This window comes from Octopus bimaculoides, chromosome 28 (assembly GCF_046866305.1).
Source record: "Octopus bimaculoides isolate indiv1 chromosome 28, ASM4686630v1, whole genome shotgun sequence".
Lineage (NCBI taxonomy): Eukaryota > Metazoa > Mollusca > Cephalopoda > Octopoda > Octopodidae > Octopus > Octopus bimaculoides.
The window spans coordinates 16,994,041-17,013,416 of NC_142955.1; the positions used below are offsets into that span (position 1 = coordinate 16,994,041).

A 19,376-nucleotide genomic window follows, 5' to 3' on the forward strand; every position below is an offset into this window, starting at 1 on the left:
GAGCGAACTTCCCACTTCAGGTTGATATCCGGTTAAATTGCCTCTGCGTTAATTACGCTTAATCTTCTTATAAATACATTTATAATTCTTAAAATGTCTTTCTCAACTACCAGATACACACATATATAACAACACTATCCTTTACGAAACATTTCCGTAAGTATTCTACTATGAAATCTTTTAATGTTTTTAATTCTGTAGACGTTCGGTTTTTGGCGCGCCAATTCTTTGTTTCTCTTTTATGTTTTATGAATGATGCATGTCCGTGATTTGGCTGCTATTTCTAGCTATGGATGAGAAATGTCCATGATTTGCTCAGGACTGGGTTGCTATTTTTAGCAATGGAAGAAGGATTCAATGAATTGTGTGAGATTTGGCTGCTATTTCTAGCTACGGAAGGTACCTTGCCAGGTTAATTCCTTCGTCTTTAAGTTGGGGAAATATTCTCAAATACACTCCAGCCACCGAAATGTTCAGAAACCGATGCTTTTTGGTCTCGGATTCGTCATCTTCGTTCGGTAATTTCCGTTAAAGTTTTTGTTTATATTTTCATGACCTCTGATAAGGGAGTTGAAAAATGAAAGACGGTCCATTTTTGTGTGTGTATACAAATATGCAGGGTGCAGAAGATATATGAAGACAGATTTATATTTATTTTAAAAAACGGCGTTTTTCGTTATGACTCGACGAAACCAAATCAAGAAGTCGCTTGTTTCCGTGACGACTCGACTATTCACTTATACGTGACGTAACATGGACCCATTAACATGACAGCACTTTTACAAGGCTGCTTCTACGGGGAATGGCCACAAGTGCTTTTTGCCTCCAGAGGGATGTCTTAACACTTTTGGTATGGACTGCAGATCTTGAGTAGAGCAAGTCGCCAGGAATTTTGTCCCTTTGTCATCTCACCTGAAAGGTTCTTCAGAACTTTATACCCTGTCTTCCTGGATGTTCCACTTCCACATCTTCAATCTACATTTAAAGATTGGCCATTCTTTATGGAACTGTCGGCATCCAGCTCAGTTGTTAAGATAAATGTTTATTTCTACAGATTATCTCAATAGAAATGAATCTGTATTTTTTCAGTAGCCTCTGCTTCTTACACTGTTGTTTCTATATAATTTCAGAACATCAGATGACATTGATGTAACAGAAGAGACCCCCTCAATATCTGACATGTTTTAAAAGCTGAAGGAAACTTTTATATGAAAACGATGTATTAGATTGTTTCTATGAATCTCTGGTAGAATTCCTGTGAAACGTTTGCTCTGAAATAATATTATTCGCAAAATTTATGAACATCACTTACTGGAGTCGCAAGAAGAGGTGCCTGTTGGATTTAATTTATGGAAGTGTTGCTGAAGAAAGGTAACACTGGACAGAAATAGAGCAGTAAAAGTGTTTGTAAGATATAAGGTACAAGAAGAAGAAGAAAAATATATAAACTGGGATTTGAGAGAGAAAGTAATAGAAGAGAGTGAGAAAATTATATAATTGATTTCTTCTCAACACATGATAAAAGAGATAGGGTCATATGACTGATATCTGCAGAAAGTCCTTTTAAAGAATATAACCTAATTATGCACAAACGTATTCATACAGGAGAGAAACCATATCATTGTGATATCTGTGATAAATCATTCTCTCATAGATGTATCTTAACAATACATAAACATATTCATACAGGAGAGAAACCATATCACTGTGATATCTGTGGTAAATCATTCTCTCAAAGTAGTAGCTTATCTAGACACAAACATATTCATACAGGAGAAAGTCCATATCAATGTGATATCTGTGGTAAATCATTCTCTCAAAATATTCGGTTAACTGGACACAAACATACTCATACAGGAGAGAAACCATATCACTGTGATATCTGTGGTAAATCATTCTCTCACAGTAGTTGCTTATCTAGACACAAACGTACTCATACAGGAGCGAAACCATATCACTGTGATGTCTGTGGTAAATCATTCTCTCATAGTCGTTTCTTAACTACACATAAACGTATTCATACAGGAGAGAAACCATATCACTGTGATGTCTGTGGTAAATCATTCTCTCATAGTTGTTTCTTAACTACACATAAACGTATTCATACAGGAGAGAAACCATATCACTGTGATGTCTGTGGTAAATCATACTCTCAAAATAGTCAGTTAACTGGACACAAACGTACTCATACAGGAGAGAAACCATATCACTGTGATATCTGTAATAAATCATTCTCTCATAGTTGTTTCTTAACTACGCATAAACGTATTCATACAGGAGAGAAACCATATCACTGTGATGTCTGTGGTAAATCATTCTCTCAAAATATTCAGTTAACTAGACACAAACGTACTCATACAGGAGAGAAACCATATCATTGTGATATCTGTGGTAAATCATTCTCTCATAGTTGTTTCTTAACTACACATAAACGTATTCATACAGGAGAGAAACCATATCACTGTGATGTCTGTGGTAAATCATACTCTCAAAATATTCAGTTAACTGGACACAAACATACTCATACAGGAGAGAAACCATATCATTGTGATATCTGTGGTAAATCATTCTCTCATAGTTGTTTCTTAACTACACATAAACGTATTCATACAGGAGAGAAACCATATCACTGTGATGTCTGTGGTAAATCATTCTCTCAAAATATTCACTTAACTATACACAAACGTACTCATACAGGAGAGAAACCATATCAATGTGATGTCTGTGGTAAATCATTCTCTCAAAATATTCACTTAACTATACACAAACGTATTCATACAGGAGAGAAACCATATCACTGTGATGTCTGTGGTAAATCATTCTCTCGAAATATTCACTTAACTATACACAAACGTACTCATACAGGAGAGAAACCATATCATTGTGATATCTGTGGTAAATCATTCTCTCACAGCCCTAATTTAACTAAACACAGACGTACTCATACAGGAGAGAAACCATATCATTGTGATGTCTGTGGTAAATCATTCTCTAAGAATAGTATTTTAACTACACATAAACATATTCATACGGGAGAGAAACCATATCACTGTGATATCTGTGGTGAATCATTCTCTCAAAGTGTTCACTTAACTGAGCATAAACGTATTCATACTGGGAAGAAAACCATATCATTGTGATATCTGTGGTAAATCATTCCCTCACAGTAGTAACTTATCTAGACACAAACGTACTCATACAGGAGAGAAACCATATCACTGTGATATCTGTGGTAAATCATTCTCTCACAGTAGTCACGTAACTAGACACGGATATATTCATACTTGAGAGTAACCATATCATTGTCATATCTGTGGTAAATCATTGTCTCAAAATTGTAACTCATGAAACCACAAATATATTCATGAAGGAGAGAAATGAAAAACATAGTTTCTTGTTTGGTATGAATTTTTAATATTCCTGCGCTTCGTGCAATGGAAGATATGACGAAAGTATTTTAAAACGTTTATATTTTTCTTGTTTTGTTTATGCAATTTTTACCTCTCTTTGCTCCACAACTACGAGTGCAGATTCCTTTCGATGGTGTAAGAACCCCTATATTTAATCTCTTCTGCTTGACAACCCCACACATTATTCTGTAGTGAATATCACATCCATAAATTTCTGCATATATATATGTATTATCTTTTAAACGCTTCACATATTAAATATGTTATACAATAAGAAAAGTCTTGATTTTTTCATACACTGCAATATTGCATACAATGACCGCCAATTGCAGAACAGAGGAGACTTTTTCCTTGTTTGTTTATGAAGAATAGTTTCTTTGAATTAAACTTTACAGAGATAAATTTTCAAGGGTCCAGGTTAGGATTATTTTCATTAAATAGACAAAATGCAAATCAACCCTGATTCAGCAAACCTATCATCAAAGATTTCGGGGTAATCTAGGACATTACGTAGAATGAGCATGCGATTTAGGTAGGGGGATGTGTTGGCTGCTATTTTTAGCATGTTAAGCAACCAGGTAGAAGCTTTTTTATTGGTTCAATTGCGTGATGAGATTTTTTTACGCATATATATGTATATATATATATATATATAGGTGTAGGAGTGGCTGTGTGGTAAGTAGCTTGCTTACCAACCACATGGTTCCGGGTTCAGTCCTACTGCGTGGCATCTTGTGCAGGGGTCTTCTACTATAGCCTTGGGCTGACCAAATCCTTGTGAGTGGATTTGGTAGACGGAAACTGAAAGAAGCCTGTCGTATATATGTATTTACATATATATGTATGTGTGTTTGTGTCTGTGCTTGTCCCCCCACCATTGCTTGGCAATCGATTGTGGTGTGTTTACGTCCCCGTAACTTAGCGATTCGGCAAAAAGAAACCGATAGAATAAGTACTAGGCTTACAAGGAATAAGTCCTACGGTCGATTTTCTTCACTGAAGGCGGTGCTCCAGCATGGCTATGGTCAAATGACTGAAACAAGTAAAAGAGTATATATATATATATATATATATATATATATATATATTATTGGCAGAAGTTGGAGAACCTGAGAGTTTCGTGTATTGGCTAAGATTTCCCAAAGACGACAACTTTACAATACGAAATTTTGCCGAAAATGTTTGAAGCAAACCATGGTCTGTGTGAGATATTCTACCAGTATACGAAGTTTCAAACTATATGGTTAAAAAAATTAATTAAAAAATTTGTTGGCCAAACTGAACAGACCCAATAAATCTCTATACACAGTAAATTGTTGTTAAAGTGTAACTTACAATAGTAACCTGAAGTGGGGACAATATTATACGAATATTTCATAAAATCTGATTGATATTCCATTTGTGTATTTATATGTGAGTCTCTGCAACTTGTATGCCCATTAAATTGTCAATGATTCATTCAATTGTTTTGTTTTTTAATCCAAATAATGACAGCATTTATACAGACTCTAGAAGGGTGATGGCTGTCCATCAAGAAGACAGGCGACAATATGGGTTTAGTAATGATTTATTTACATCATATCAGAGATCGTGAATAAACGCAGATGTAATTTCATGCATCAATGATTGTTCTTTTTCCACTTGACCCAAAGAAAAAATGTCATATCATTGTGATATCTTTGATAAGTCATTCTCTCAAAATTGTGACTTAACAAGAGATATATTCTTAGAGGGAAGAAAGGCAAAAGGTGGTTTCTTGTCTGCTGTATATTTTCAATATTCCTCTGATCGAGGCAACTGAAATTATAGTATATCCAAAAATGTTAGATTTTTTTTTTGTTTTGTTTTTTGCAATTTTCACCTTTCTGTGATGTAAGGATCCCTATAGCAAAAACCTTCCTCCTACTTGCAACCCTACACATTGCTCTTTCTTGAATATTGCATCATGTAATTACAGTATATTTGTTGTTCCTTATGTTTGAAATGCTTCACTTATTAAATGTGTTATACAACAACAGGAGTTCTGACTTTTTCATACACAGGAATATTGTAAAGTTATCAAATATGTATATAAGCAATGACCCCAAGTACGGAAAGGAAGAACACGAGGCTTATGTATAGTTTAGTGCCCCATAATAGACTGATTCCTTGTTCGTTTCCCCAAGACTAGTTTCTTTAAATTAATCGTTGCGGAGATACGTTTTCAAGGATCCAAATTAGAATTATTTTCATAAAATTGAGAAAATACATTTTGGAAGATCCTCTGATCCTTCTCAAACCCACCCTGTTTTTGTCAATACTAATTTCAGAACTTGGGGAAACCTACCAGCCACTTCATAACCTATGAATCTGGTTACACAATCCAGATTGGTTGCATCCTCACCATCAAGCAGCATAGGCAGAAATTTGGGAACGCAAAGTTATTCGTTGGAAAAGAATGGACTCTACAACTGTTGTGGGATATTATTAATAACGATACACCCCACCCAAGTGCCGAGTGGAATGATCCATCTATTCTGCTATGTATAGCTTACAACTGTTGCTAAATAAAAATCTATATTCTATGAAACTAAATTGTCTTTCTCCATACCTGTCTATCACTCCATCCATCCATCTGTCTACCTGCCCATCTATCTGTTTACCTACCTACCTGCCTATCTATCTATTTATCATTCAATCAATCATCAAACCGTTAAACCTTGAAAATTTATGTATCACTCTTGCAAGGGAATCCTTCAAATATTTTTTCAGCTTTCGAAAAAAAAGTGAAAAAAATTCTGAAAAGATAAAAAGTAGGAAAAAAAACTTGCAGGAATTTTTAAGAATCTCCTTGCAGTTCATCAATCTACCAAACCCTCACCCTTTCACAATGCTTCAACTTCTCATCAGTTTTTCAATAATTGTTTTCAGTTCTTCCATCATTTTCCAATTTTGTCACTTTTCCCTTTCGCCATCGCTAATTGCTAATTTCCCAATTGTCTATTTCCGCCCTTCATTCCTCCTATCAGGTTCACAAGTGCCTTAACTCATACTAACTTCTCTTAGCTTGACGTGCTGTTTCTTCCCGCTACTACACTTTACCCCTCCCCCTTTTCACCTTCCCGATCTCTCCTAATAACGTCGTTACCATGTTGTCCCTCTGCAAGGACACACAGACATCAACAGCAGTATAGAGATACGTAAAGGAAGATGATTTCCCTAAGCGACCGCAAACATTAAAAGAAAGGAACCACGCATGCGCACTGAGCGAACTTCCCACTTCAGGTTGATATCCGGTTAAATTGCCTCTGCGTTAATTACGCTTAATCTTCTTATAAATACATTTATAATTCTTATAATGTCTTTCTCAACTACCAGATACACACATATATAACAACACTATCCTTTACGAAACATTTCCGTAAGTATTCTACTATGAAATCTTTTAATGTTTTTAATTCTGTAGACGTTCGGTTTTTGGCGCGCCAATTCTTTGTTTCTCTTTTATGTTTTATGAATGATGCATGTCCGTGATTTGGCTGCTATTTCTAGCTATGGATGAGAAATGTCCATGATTTGCTCAGGACTGGGTTGCTATTTTTAGCAATGGAAGAAGGATTCAATGAATTGTGTGAGATTTGGCTGCTATTTCTAGCTACGGAAGGTACCTTGCCAGGTTAATTCCTTCGTCTTTAAGTTGGGGAAATATTCTCAAATACACTCCAGCCACCGAAATGTTCAGAAACCGATGCTTTTTGGTCTCGGATTCGTCATCTTCGTTCGGTAATTTCCGTAAAGTTTTTGTTTATATTTTCATGACCTCTGATAAGGGAGTTGAAAAATGAAAGACGGTCCATTTTTGTGTGTGTATACAAATATACAGGGTGCAGAAGATATATGAAGACAGATTTATATTTATTTTAAAAAACGGCGTTTTTCGTTATGACTCGACGAAACCAAATCAAGAAGTCGCTTGTTTCCGTGACGACTCGACTATTCACTTATACGTGACATAACATGGACCCATTAACATGACAGCACTTTTACAAGGCTGCTTCTACGGGGAATGGCCACAAGTGCTTTTTGCCTCCAGAGGGATGTCTTAACACTTTTGGTATGGAGTGCAGATCTTGAGTAGAGCAAGTCGCCAGGAATTTTGTCCCTTTGTCATCTCACCTGAAAGGTTCTTCAGAACTTTATACCCTGTCTTCCTGGATGTTCCACTTCCACATCTTCAATCTACATTTAAAGATTGGCCATTCTTTATGGAACTGTCGGCATCCAGCTCAGTTGTTAAGATAAATGTTTATTTCTACAGATTATCTCAATAGAAATGAATCTGTATTTTTTCAGTAGCCTCTGCTTCTTACACTGTTGTTTCTATATAATTTCAGAACATCAGATGACATTGATGTAACAGAAGAGACCCCCTCAATATCTGACATGTTTTAAAAGCTGAAGGAAACTTTTATATGAAAACGATGTATTAGATTGTTTCTATGAATCTCTGGTAGAATTCCTGTGAAACGTTTGCTCTGAAATAATATTATTCGCAAAATTTATGAACATCACTTACTGGAGTCGCAAGAAGAGGTGCCTGTTGGATTTAATTTATGGAAGTGTTGCTGAAGAAAGGTAACACTGGACAGAAATAGAGCAGTAAAAGTGTTTGTAAGATATAAAGTACAAGAAGAAGAAGAAAAATATATAAACTGGGATTTGAGAGAGAAAGTAATAGAAGAGAGTGAGAAAATTATATAATTGATTTCTTCTCAACACATGATAAAAGAGATAGGGTCATATGACTGATATCTGCAGAAAGTCCTTTTAAAGAATATAACCTAATTATGCACAAACGTATTCATACAGGAGAGAAACCATATCATTGTGATATCTGTGGTAAATCATTCTCTCATAGATGTATATTAACAATACATAAACATATTCATACAGGAGAGAAACCATATCACTGTGATATCTGTGGTAAATCATTCTCTCAAAGTAGTAGCTTATCTAGACACAAACATATTCATACAGGAGAAAGTCCATATCAATGTGATATCTGTGGTAAATCATTCTCTCAAAATATTCAGTTAACTGGACACAAACATACTCATACAGGAGAGAAACCATATCACTGTGATATCTGTGGTAAATCATTCTCTCACAGTAGTTGCTTATCTAGACACAAACGTACTCATACAGGAGCGAAACCATATCACTGTGATGTCTGTGGTAAATCATTCTCTCATAGTTGTTTCTTAACTACACATAAACGTATTCATACAGGAGAGAAACCATATCACTGTGATGTCTGTGGTAAATCATACTCTCAAAATAGTCAGTTAACTGGACACAAACGTACTCATACAGGAGAGGAACCATATCACTGTGATATCTGTAATAAATCATTCTCTCATAGTTCTGTCTTAACTACACATAAACGTATTCATACTGGAGAGAAACCATATCAATGTGATATCTGTGGTAAATCATTCTCTCAGAGTAGTAGCTTATCTAGACACAAGCATATTCATACAGGAGAGAAACCATATCACTGTGATGTCTGTGGTAAATCATTCTCTCTAAATATTCACTTAACTATACACAAACGTACTCATACAGGAGAGAAACCATATCAATGTGATGTCTGTGGTAAATCATTCTCTCGAAATATTCAGTTAACTGGACACAAACGTACTCATACAGGAGAGAAACCATATCATTGTGATATCTGTGGTAAATCATTCTCTCACAGCCCTAATTTAACTAAACACAGACGTACTCATACAGGAGAGAAACCATATCATTGTGATGTCTGTGGTAAATCATTCTCTAAGAATAGTATTTTAACTACACATAAACATATTCATACGGGAGAGAAACCATATCACTGTGATATCTGTGGTGAATCATTCTCTCAAAGTGTTCACTTAACTGAGCATAAACGTATTCATACTGGGAAGAAAACCATATCATTGTGATATCTGTGGTAAATCATTCCCTCACAGTAGTAACTTATCTAGACACAAACGTACTCATACAGGAGAGAAACCATATCACTGTGATGTCTGTGGTAAATCATACTCTCAAAATAGTCAGTTAACTGGACACAAACATACTCATACAGGAGAGAAACCATATCACTGTGATATCTGTAATAAATCATTCTCTCATAGTTGTTTCTTAACTACGCATAAACGTATTCATACAGGAGAGAAACCATATCACTGTGATGTCTGTGGTAAATCATTCTCTCAAAATATTCAGTTAACTAGACACAAACGTACTCATACAGGAGAGAAACCATATCATTGTGATATCTGTGGTAAATCATTCTCTCATAGTTGTTTCTTAACTACACATAAACGTATTCATACAGGAGAGAAACCATATCACTGTGATGTCTGTGGTAAATCATACTCTCAAAATATTCAGTTAACTGGACACAAACATACTCATACAGGAGAGAAACCATATCATTGTGATATCTGTGGTAAATCATTCTCTCATAGTTGTTTCTTAACTACACATAAACGTATTCATACAGGAGAGAAACCATATCACTGTGATGTCTGTGGTAAATCATTCTCTCAAAATATTCACTTAACTATACACAAACGTACTCATACAGGAGAGAAACCATATCAATGTGATGTCTGTGGTAAATCATTCTCTCAAAATATTCACTTAACTATACACAAACGTATTCATACAGGAGAGAAACCATATCACTGTGATGTCTGTGGTAAATCATTCTCTCGAAATATTCACTTAACTATACACAAACGTACTCATACAGGAGAGAAACCATATCATTGTGATATCTGTGGTAAATCATTCTCTCACAGCCCTAATTTAACTAAACACAGACGTACTCATACAGGAGAGAAACCATATCATTGTGATGTCTGTGGTAAATCATTCTCTAAGAATAGTATTTTAACTACACATAAACATATTCATACGGGAGAGAAACCATATCACTGTGATATCTGTGGTGAATCATTCTCTCAAAGTGTTCACTTAACTGAGCATAAACGTATTCATACTGGGAAGAAAACCATATCATTGTGATATCTGTGGTAAATCATTCCCTCACAGTAGTAACTTATCTAGACACAAACGTACTCATACAGGAGAGAAACCATATCACTGTGATATCTGTGGTAAATCATTCTCTCACAGTAGTCACGTAACTAGACACGGATATATTCATACTTGAGAGTAACCATATCATTGTCATATCTGTGGTAAATCATTGTCTCAAAATTGTAACTCATGAAACCACAAATATATTCATGAAGGAGAGAAATGAAAAACATAGTTTCTTGTTTGGTATGAATTTTTAATATTCCTGCGCTTCGTGCAATGGAAGATATGACGAAAGTATTTTAAAACGTTTATATTTTTCTTGTTTTGTTTATGCAATTTTTACCTCTCTTTGCTCCACAACTACGAGTGCAGATTCCTTTCGATGGTGTAAGAACCCCTATATTTAATCTCTTCTGCTTGACAACCCCACACATTATTCTGTAGTGAATATCACATCCATAAATTTCTGCATATATATATGTATTATCTTTTAAACGCTTCACATATTAAATATGTTATACAATAAGAAAAGTCTTGATTTTTTCATACACTGCAATATTGCATACAATGACCGCCAATTGCAGAACAGAGGAGACTTTTTCCTTGTTTGTTTATGAAGAATAGTTTCTTTGAATTAAACTTTACAGAGATAAATTTTCAAGGGTCCAGGTTAGGATTATTTTCATTAAATAGACAAAATGCAAATCAACCCTGATTCAGCAAACCTATCATCAAAGATTTCGGGGTAATCTAGGACATTACGTAGAATGAGCATGCGATTTAGGTAGGGGGATGTGTTGGCTGCTATTTTTAGCATGTTAAGCAACCAGGTAGAAGCTTTTTTATTGGTTCAATTGCGTGATGAGATTTTTTTACGCATATATATGTATATATATATATATATATAGGTGTAGGAGTGGCTGTGTGGTAAGTAGCTTGCTTACCAACCACATGGTTCCGGGTTCAGTCCTACTGCGTGGCATCTTGTGCAGGGGTCTTCTACTATAGCCTTGGGCTGACCAAATCCTTGTGAGTGGATTTGGTAGACGGAAACTGAAAGAAGCCTGTCGTATATATGTATTTACATATATATGTATGTGTGTTTGTGTCTGTGCTTGTCCCCCCACCATTGCTTGGCAATCGATTGTGGTGTGTTTACGTCCCCGTAACTTAGCGATTCGGCAAAAAGAAACCGATAGAATAAGTACTAGGCTTACAAGGAATAAGTCCTACGGTCGATTTTCTTCACTGAAGGCGGTGCTCCAGCATGGCTATGGTCAAATGACTGAAACAAGTAAAAGAGTATATATATATATATATATATATATATATATATATATTATTGGCAGAAGTTGGAGAACCTGAGAGTTTCGTGTATTGGCTAAGATTTCCCAAAGACGACAACTTTACAATACGAAATTTTGCCGAAAATGTTTGAAGCAAACCATGGTCTGTGTGAGATATTCTACCAGTATACGAAGTTTCAAACTATATGGTTAAAAAAATTAATTAAAAAATTTGTTGGCCAAACTGAACAGACCCAATAAATCTCTATACACAGTAAATTGTTGTTAAAGTGTAACTTACAATAGTAACCTGAAGTGGGGACAATATTATACGAATATTTCATAAAATCTGATTGATATTCCATTTGTGTATTTATATGTGAGTCTCTGCAACTTGTATGCCCATTAAATTGTCAATGATTCATTCAATTGTTTTGTTTTTTAATCCAAATAATGACAGCATTTATACAGACTCTAGAAGGGTGATGGCTGTCCATCAAGAAGACAGGCGACAATATGGGTTTAGTAATGATTTATTTACATCATATCAGAGATCGTGAATAAACGCAGATGTAATTTCATGCATCAATGATTGTTCTTTTTCCACTTGACCCAAAGAAAAAATGTCATATCATTGTGATATCTTTGATAAGTCATTCTCTCAAAATTGTGACTTAACAAGAGATATATTCTTAGAGGGAAGAAAGGCAAAAGGTGGTTTCTTGTCTGCTGTATATTTTCAATATTCCTCTGATCGAGGCAACTGAAATTATAGTATATCCAAAAATGTTAGATTTTTTTTTTGTTTTGTTTTTTGCAATTTTCACCTTTCTGTGATGTAAGGATCCCTATAGCAAAAACCTTCCTCCTACTTGCAACCCTACACATTGCTCTTTCTTGAATATTGCATCATGTAATTACAGTATATTTGTTGTTCCTTATGTTTGAAATGCTTCACTTATTAAATGTGTTATACAACAACAGGAGTTCTGACTTTTTCATACACAGGAATATTGTAAAGTTATCAAATATGTATATAAGCAATGACCCCAAGTACGGAAAGGAAGAACACGAGGCTTATGTATAGTTTAGTGCCCCATAATAGACTGATTCCTTGTTCGTTTCCCCAAGACTAGTTTCTTTAAATTAATCGTTGCGGAGATACGTTTTCAAGGATCCAAATTAGAATTATTTTCATAAAATTGAGAAAATACATTTTGGAAGATCCTCTGATCCTTCTCAAACCCACCCTGTTTTTGTCAATACTAATTTCAGAACTTGGGGAAACCTACCAGCCACTTCATAACCTATGAATCTGGTTACACAATCCAGATTGGTTGCATCCTCACCATCAAGCAGCATAGGCAGAAATTTGGGAACGCAAAGTTATTCGTTGGAAAAGAATGGACTCTACAACTGTTGTGGGATATTATTAATAACGATACACCCCACCCAAGTGCCGAGTGGAATGATCCATCTATTCTGCTATGTATAGCTTACAACTGTTGCTAAATAAAAATCTATATTCTATGAAACTAAATTGTCTTTCTCCATACCTGTCTATCACTCCATCCATCCATCTGTCTACCTGCCCATCTATCTGTTTACCTACCTACCTGCCTATCTATCTATTTATCATTCAATCAATCATCAAACCGTTAAACCTTGAAAATTTATGTATCACTCTTGCAAGGGAATCCTTCAAATATTTTTTCAGCTTTCGAAAAAAAAGTGAAAAAAATTCTGAAAAGATAAAAAGTAGGAAAAAAAACTTGCAGGAATTTTTAAGAATCTCCTTGCAGTTCATCAATCTACCAAACCCTCACCCTTTCACAATGCTTCAACTTCTCATCAGTTTTTCAATAATTGTTTTCAGTTCTTCCATCATTTTCCAATTTTGTCACTTTTCCCTTTCGCCATCGCTAATTGCTAATTTCCCAATTGTCTATTTCCGCCCTTCATTCCTCCTATCAGGTTCACAAGTGCCTTAACTCATACTAACTTCTCTTAGCTTGACGTGCCGTTTCTTCCCGCTACTACACTTTACCCCTCCCCCTTTTCACCTTCCCGATCTCTCCTAATAACGTCGTTACCATGTTGTCCCTCTGCAAGGACACACAGACATCAACAGCACTATAGAGATACGTAAAGGAAGATGATTTCCCTAAGCGACCGCAAACATTAAAAGAAAGGAACCACGCATGCGCACTGAGCGAACTTCCCACTTCAGGTTGATATCCGGTTAAATTGCCTCTGCGTTAATTACGCTTAATCTTCTTATAAATACATTTATAATTCTTATAATGTCTTTCTCAACTACCAGATACACACATATATAACAACACTATCCTTTACGAAACATTTCCGTAAGTATTCTACTATGAAATCTTTTAATGTTTTTAATTCTGTAGACGTTCGGTTTTTGGCGCGCCAATTCTTTGTTTCTCTTTTATGTTTTATGAATGAGGGATGTCCGTGATTTGGCTGCTATTTCTAGCTATGGATGAGAAATGTCCATGATTTGCTCAGGACTGGGTTGCTATTTTTAGCAATGGAAGAAGGATTCAATGAATTGTGTGAGATTTGGCTGCTATTTCTAGCTACGGAAGGTACCTTGCCAGGTTAATTCCTTCGTCTTTAAGTTGGGGAAATATTCTCAAATACACTCCAGCCACCGAAATGTTCAGAAACCGATGCTTTTTGGTCTCGGATTCGTCATCTTCGTTCGGTAATTTCCGTAAAGTTTTTGTTTATATTTTCATGACCTCTGATAAGGGAGTTGAAAAATGAAAGACGGTCCATTTTTGTGTGTGTATACAAATATACAGGGTGCAGAAGATATATGAAGACAGATTTATATTTATTTTAAAAAACGGCGTTTTTCGTTATGACTCGACGAAACCAAATCAAGAAGTCGCTTGTTTCCGTGACGACTCGACTATTCACTTATACGTGACATAACATGGACCCATTAACATGACAGCACTTTTACAAGGCTGCTTCTACGGGGAATGGCCACAAGTGCTTTTTGCCTCCAGAGGGATGTCTTAACACTTTTGGTATGGAGTGCAGATCTTGAGTAGAGCAAGTCGCCAGGAATTTTGTCCCTTTGTCATCTCACCTGAAAGGTTCTTCAGAACTTTATACCCTGTCTTCCTGGATGTTCCACTTCCACATCTTCAATCTACATTTAAAGATTGGCCATTCTTTATGGAACTGTCGGCATCCAGCTCAGTTGTTAAGATAAATGTTTATTTCTACAGATTATCTCAATAGAAATGAATCTGTATTTTTTCAGTAGCCTCTGCTTCTTACACTGTTGTTTCTATATAATTTCAGAACATCAGATGACATTGATGTAACAGAAGAGACCCCCTCAATATCTGACATGTTTTAAAAGCTGAAGGAAACTTTTATATGAAAACGATGTATTAGATTGTTTCTATGAATCTCTGGTAGAATTCCTGTGAAACGTTTGCTCTGAAATAATATTATTCGCAAAATTTATGAACATCACTTACTGGAGTCGCAAGAAGAGGTGCCTGTTGGATTTAATTTATGGAAGTGTTGCTGAAGAAAGGTAACACTGGACAGAAATAGAGCAGTAAAAGTGTTTGTAAGATATAAAGTACAAGAAGAAGAAGAAAAATATATAAACTGGGATTTGAGAGAGAAAGTAATAGAAGAGAGTGAGAAAATTATATAATTGATTTCTTCTCAACACATGATAAAAGAGATAGGGTCATATGACTGATATCTGCAGAAAGTCCTTTTAAAGAATATAACCTAATTATGCACAAACGTATTCATACAGGAGAGAAACCATATCATTGTGATATCTGTGGTAAATCATTCTCTCATAGATGTATATTAACAATACATAAACATATTCATACAGGAGAGAAACCATATCACTGTGATATCTGTGGTAAATCATTCTCTCAAAGTAGTAGCTTATCTAGACACAAACATATTCATACAGGAGAAAGTCCATATCAATGTGATATCTGTGGTAAATCATTCTCTCAAAATATTCAGTTAACTGGACACAAACATACTCATACAGGAGAGAAACCATATCACTGTGATATCTGTGGTAAATCATTCTCTCACAGTAGTTGCTTATCTAGACACAAACGTACTCATACAGGAGCGAAACCATATCATTGTGATATCTGTGGTAAATCATTCTCTCATAGTTGTTTCTTAACTACACATAAACGTATTCATACAGGAGAGAAACCATATCACTGTGATGTCTGTGGTAAATCATACTCTCAAAATAGTCAGTTAACTGGACACAAACGTACTCATACAGGAGAGGAACCATATCACTGTGATATCTGTAATAAATCATTCTCTCATAGTTCTGTCTTAACTACACATAAACGTATTCATACTGGAGAGAAACCATATCAATGTGATATCTGTGGTAAATCATTCTCTCAGAGTAGTAGCTTATCTAGACACAAGCATATTCATACAGGAGAGAAACCATATCACTGTGATGTCTGTGGTAAATCATTCTCTCTAAATATTCACTTAACTATACACAAACGTACTCATACAGGAGAGAAACCATATCAATGTGATGTCTGTGGTAAATCATTCTCTCGAAATATTCAGTTAACTGGACACAAACGTACTCATACAGGAGAGAAACCATATCATTGTGATATCTGTGGTAAATCATTCTCTCACAGCCCTAATTTAACTAAACACAGACGTACTCATACAGGAGAGAAACCATATCATTGTGATGTCTGTGGTAAATCATTCTCTAAGAATAGTATTTTAACTACACATAAACATATTCATACGGGAGAGAAACCATATCACTGTGATATCTGTGGTGAATCATTCTCTCAAAGTGTTCACTTAACTGAGCATAAACGTATTCATACTGGGAAGAAAACCATATCATTGTGATATCTGTGGTAAATCATTCCCTCACAGTAGTAACTTATCTAGACACAAACGTACTCATACAGGAGAGAAACCATATCACTGTGATATCTGTGGTAAATCATTCTCTCACAGTAGTCACGTAACTAGACACGGATATATTCATACTTGAGAGTAACCATATCATTGTCATATCTGTGGTAAATCATTGTCTCAAAATTGTAACTCATGAAACCACAAATATATTCATGAAGGAGAGAAATGAAAAACATAGTTTCTTGTTTGGTATGAATTTTTAATATTCCTGCGCTTCGTGCAATGGAAGATATGACGAAAGTATTTTAAAACGTTTATATTTTTCTTGTTTTGTTTATGCAATTTTTACCTCTCTTTGCTCCACAACTACGAGTGCAGATTCCTTTCGATGGTGTAAGAACCCCTATATTTAATCTCTTCTGCTTGACAACCCCACACATTATTCTGTAGTGAATATCACATCCATAAATTTCTGCATATATATATGTATTATCTTTTAAACGCTTCACATATTAAATATGTTATACAATAAGAAAAGTCTTGATTTTTTCATACACTGCAATATTGCATACAATGACCGCCAATTGCAGAACAGAGGAGACTTTTTCCTTGTTTGTTTATGAAGAATAGTTTCTTTGAATTAAACTTTACAGAGATAAATTTTCAAGGGTCCAGGTTAGGATTATTTTCATTAAATAGACAAAATGCAAATCAACCCTGATTCAGCAAACCTATCATCAAAGATTTCGGGGTAATCTAGGACATTACGTAGAATGAGCATGCGATTTAGGTAGGGGGATGTGTTGGCTGCTATTTTTAGCATGTTAAGCAACCAGGTAGAAGCTTTTTTATTGGTTCAATTGCGTGATGAGATTTTTTTACGCATATATATGTATATATATATATATATATAGGTGTAGGAGTGGCTGTGTGGTAAGTAGCTTGCTTACCAACCACATGGTTCCGGGTTCAGTCCTACTGCGTGGCATCTTGTGCAGGGGTCTTCTACTATAGCCTTGGGCTGACCAAATCCTTGTGAGTGGATTTGGTAGACGGAAACTGAAAGAAGCCTGTCGTATATATGTATTTACATATATATGTATGTGTGTTTGTGTCTGTGCTTGTCCCCCCACCATTGCTTGGCAATCGATTGTGGTGTGTTTACGTCCCCGTAACTTAGCGATTCGGCAAAAAGAAACCGATAGAATAAGTACTAGGCTTACAAGGAATAAGTCCTACGGTCGATTTTCTTCACTGAAGGCGGTGCTCCAGCATGGCTATGGTCAAATGACTGAAACAAGTAAAAGAGTATATATATATATTATCGGCAGAAGTTGGAGAGTCAGTCAAAAGCTCTGAGTTTGATGAGAATTTTAGAAGTTAGAGAGTAAGTCAAAACCTGAGAGTTTCGTGTATTGGCTAAGATTTCCCAAAGACGACAGCTTTACAATAAGAAAATTTGCAGGAAATGTTTGAAGCAAACCATGGTCTGTGTGAGATATTCTACCAGTATACGAAGTTTCAAACTATATGGTTAAAAAAATTAATTAAAAAATTTGTTGGCCAAACTGAACAGACCCACTAAATCTCTATACACAGTAAATTGTTGTTAAAGTGTAACTTACAATAGTAACCTGAAGTGGGGACAATATTATACGAATATTTCATAAAATCTGATTGATATTCCATTTGTGTATTTATATGTGAGTCTCTGCAACTTGTATGCCCATTAAATTGTCAATGATTCATTCAATTGTTTTGTTTTTTAATCCAAATAATGACAGCATTTATACAGACTCTAGAAGGGTGATGGCTGTCCATCAAGAAGACAGGCGACAATATGGGTTTAGTAATGATTTATTTACATCATATCAGAGATCGTGAATAAACGCAGATGTAATTTCATGCATCAATGATTGTTCTTTTTCCACTTGACCCAAAGAAAAAATGTCATATCATTGTGATATCTTTGATAAGTCATTCTCTCAAAATTGTGACTTAACAAGAGATATATTCTTAGAGGGAAGAAAGGCAAAAGGTGGTTTCTTGTCTGCTGTATATTTTCAATATTCCTCTGATCGAGGCAACTGAAATTATAGTATATCCAAAAATGTTAGATTTTTTTGTTTTTTGCATGTTTTCACCTTTCTGTGATGTAAGGATCCCTATAGCAAAAACCTTCCTCCTACTTGCAACCCTACACATTGCTCTTTCTTGAATATTGCATCATGTAATTACAGTATATTTGTTGTTCCTTATGTTTGAAATGCTTCACTTATTAAATGTGTTATACAACAACAGGAGTTCTGACTTTTTCATACACAGGAATATTGTAAAATTATCAAATATGTATATAAACAATGACCCCAAGTATGGAAAGGAAGAACACGAGGCTTATGTATAGTTTAGTGCCCCATAATAGACTGATTCCTTGTTAGTTTCCCCAAGACTAGTTTCTTTAAATTAATTGTTGCGGAGATACGTTTTGAAGGATCCAAATTAGAGTTATTTTCATAAAATTGAGAAAATACATTTTGGAAGATCCTCTGATCCTTCTCAAACCCACCCTGTTTTTGTCAATACTAATTTCAGAACTTGGGGAAACCTACCAGCCACTTCATCACCTATGAATCTGGTTACACAATCCAGATTGGTTGCATCCTCA

At 35.3% G+C, this 19,376-nt stretch overlaps 3 protein-coding genes across 4 annotated transcripts in view; all 3 read left to right on the top strand.

Moving 5' to 3' along the window:
* The window catches only part of LOC149130704 (uncharacterized), a 44,828-nt gene extending 35,310 nt beyond the window's left edge, over positions 1–9,518 (top strand). The window contains exon 10 of the mRNA XM_089343830.1: positions 8,198–9,518. Within this exon, the coding sequence (XP_089199956.1) occupies positions 8,198–9,373 (1,176 nt within the window). The 3' untranslated portion in view covers positions 9,374–9,518. The remainder of the gene's footprint in view (positions 1–8,197) is intronic.
* On the top strand, positions 1,378–5,425 carry LOC149130705 (uncharacterized). Its single transcript, XM_089344432.1, has one exon. It carries the CDS (start codon positions 1,584–1,586, stop codon positions 3,138–3,140), a length of 1,557 nt encoding a protein of 518 aa, XP_089200558.1. The 5' UTR covers positions 1,378–1,583; the 3' UTR covers positions 3,141–5,425.
* On the top strand, positions 6,893–19,009 carry LOC149130706 (uncharacterized). Of its 2 annotated transcripts, XM_089344514.1 has the most exons (4): positions 6,893–7,572; positions 7,784–8,024; positions 13,046–14,136; positions 15,110–19,009. In XM_089344514.1, the coding sequence occupies exon 4, from the start codon at positions 15,563–15,565 to the stop codon at positions 16,697–16,699; it is 1,137 nt and encodes a 378-aa protein (XP_089200640.1). In that variant the 5' UTR covers positions 6,893–7,572; positions 7,784–8,024; positions 13,046–14,136; positions 15,110–15,562; the 3' UTR covers positions 16,700–19,009. The 2 variants fall into 2 exon arrangements, with proteins under 2 accessions (XP_089200640.1, XP_089200641.1); XM_089344515.1 differs by lacking the exons at positions 6,893–7,572; positions 7,784–8,024; positions 13,046–14,136 and adding an exon at positions 14,175–14,898.
* The last annotated feature ends 367 nt before the right edge of the window (positions 19,010–19,376 follow it).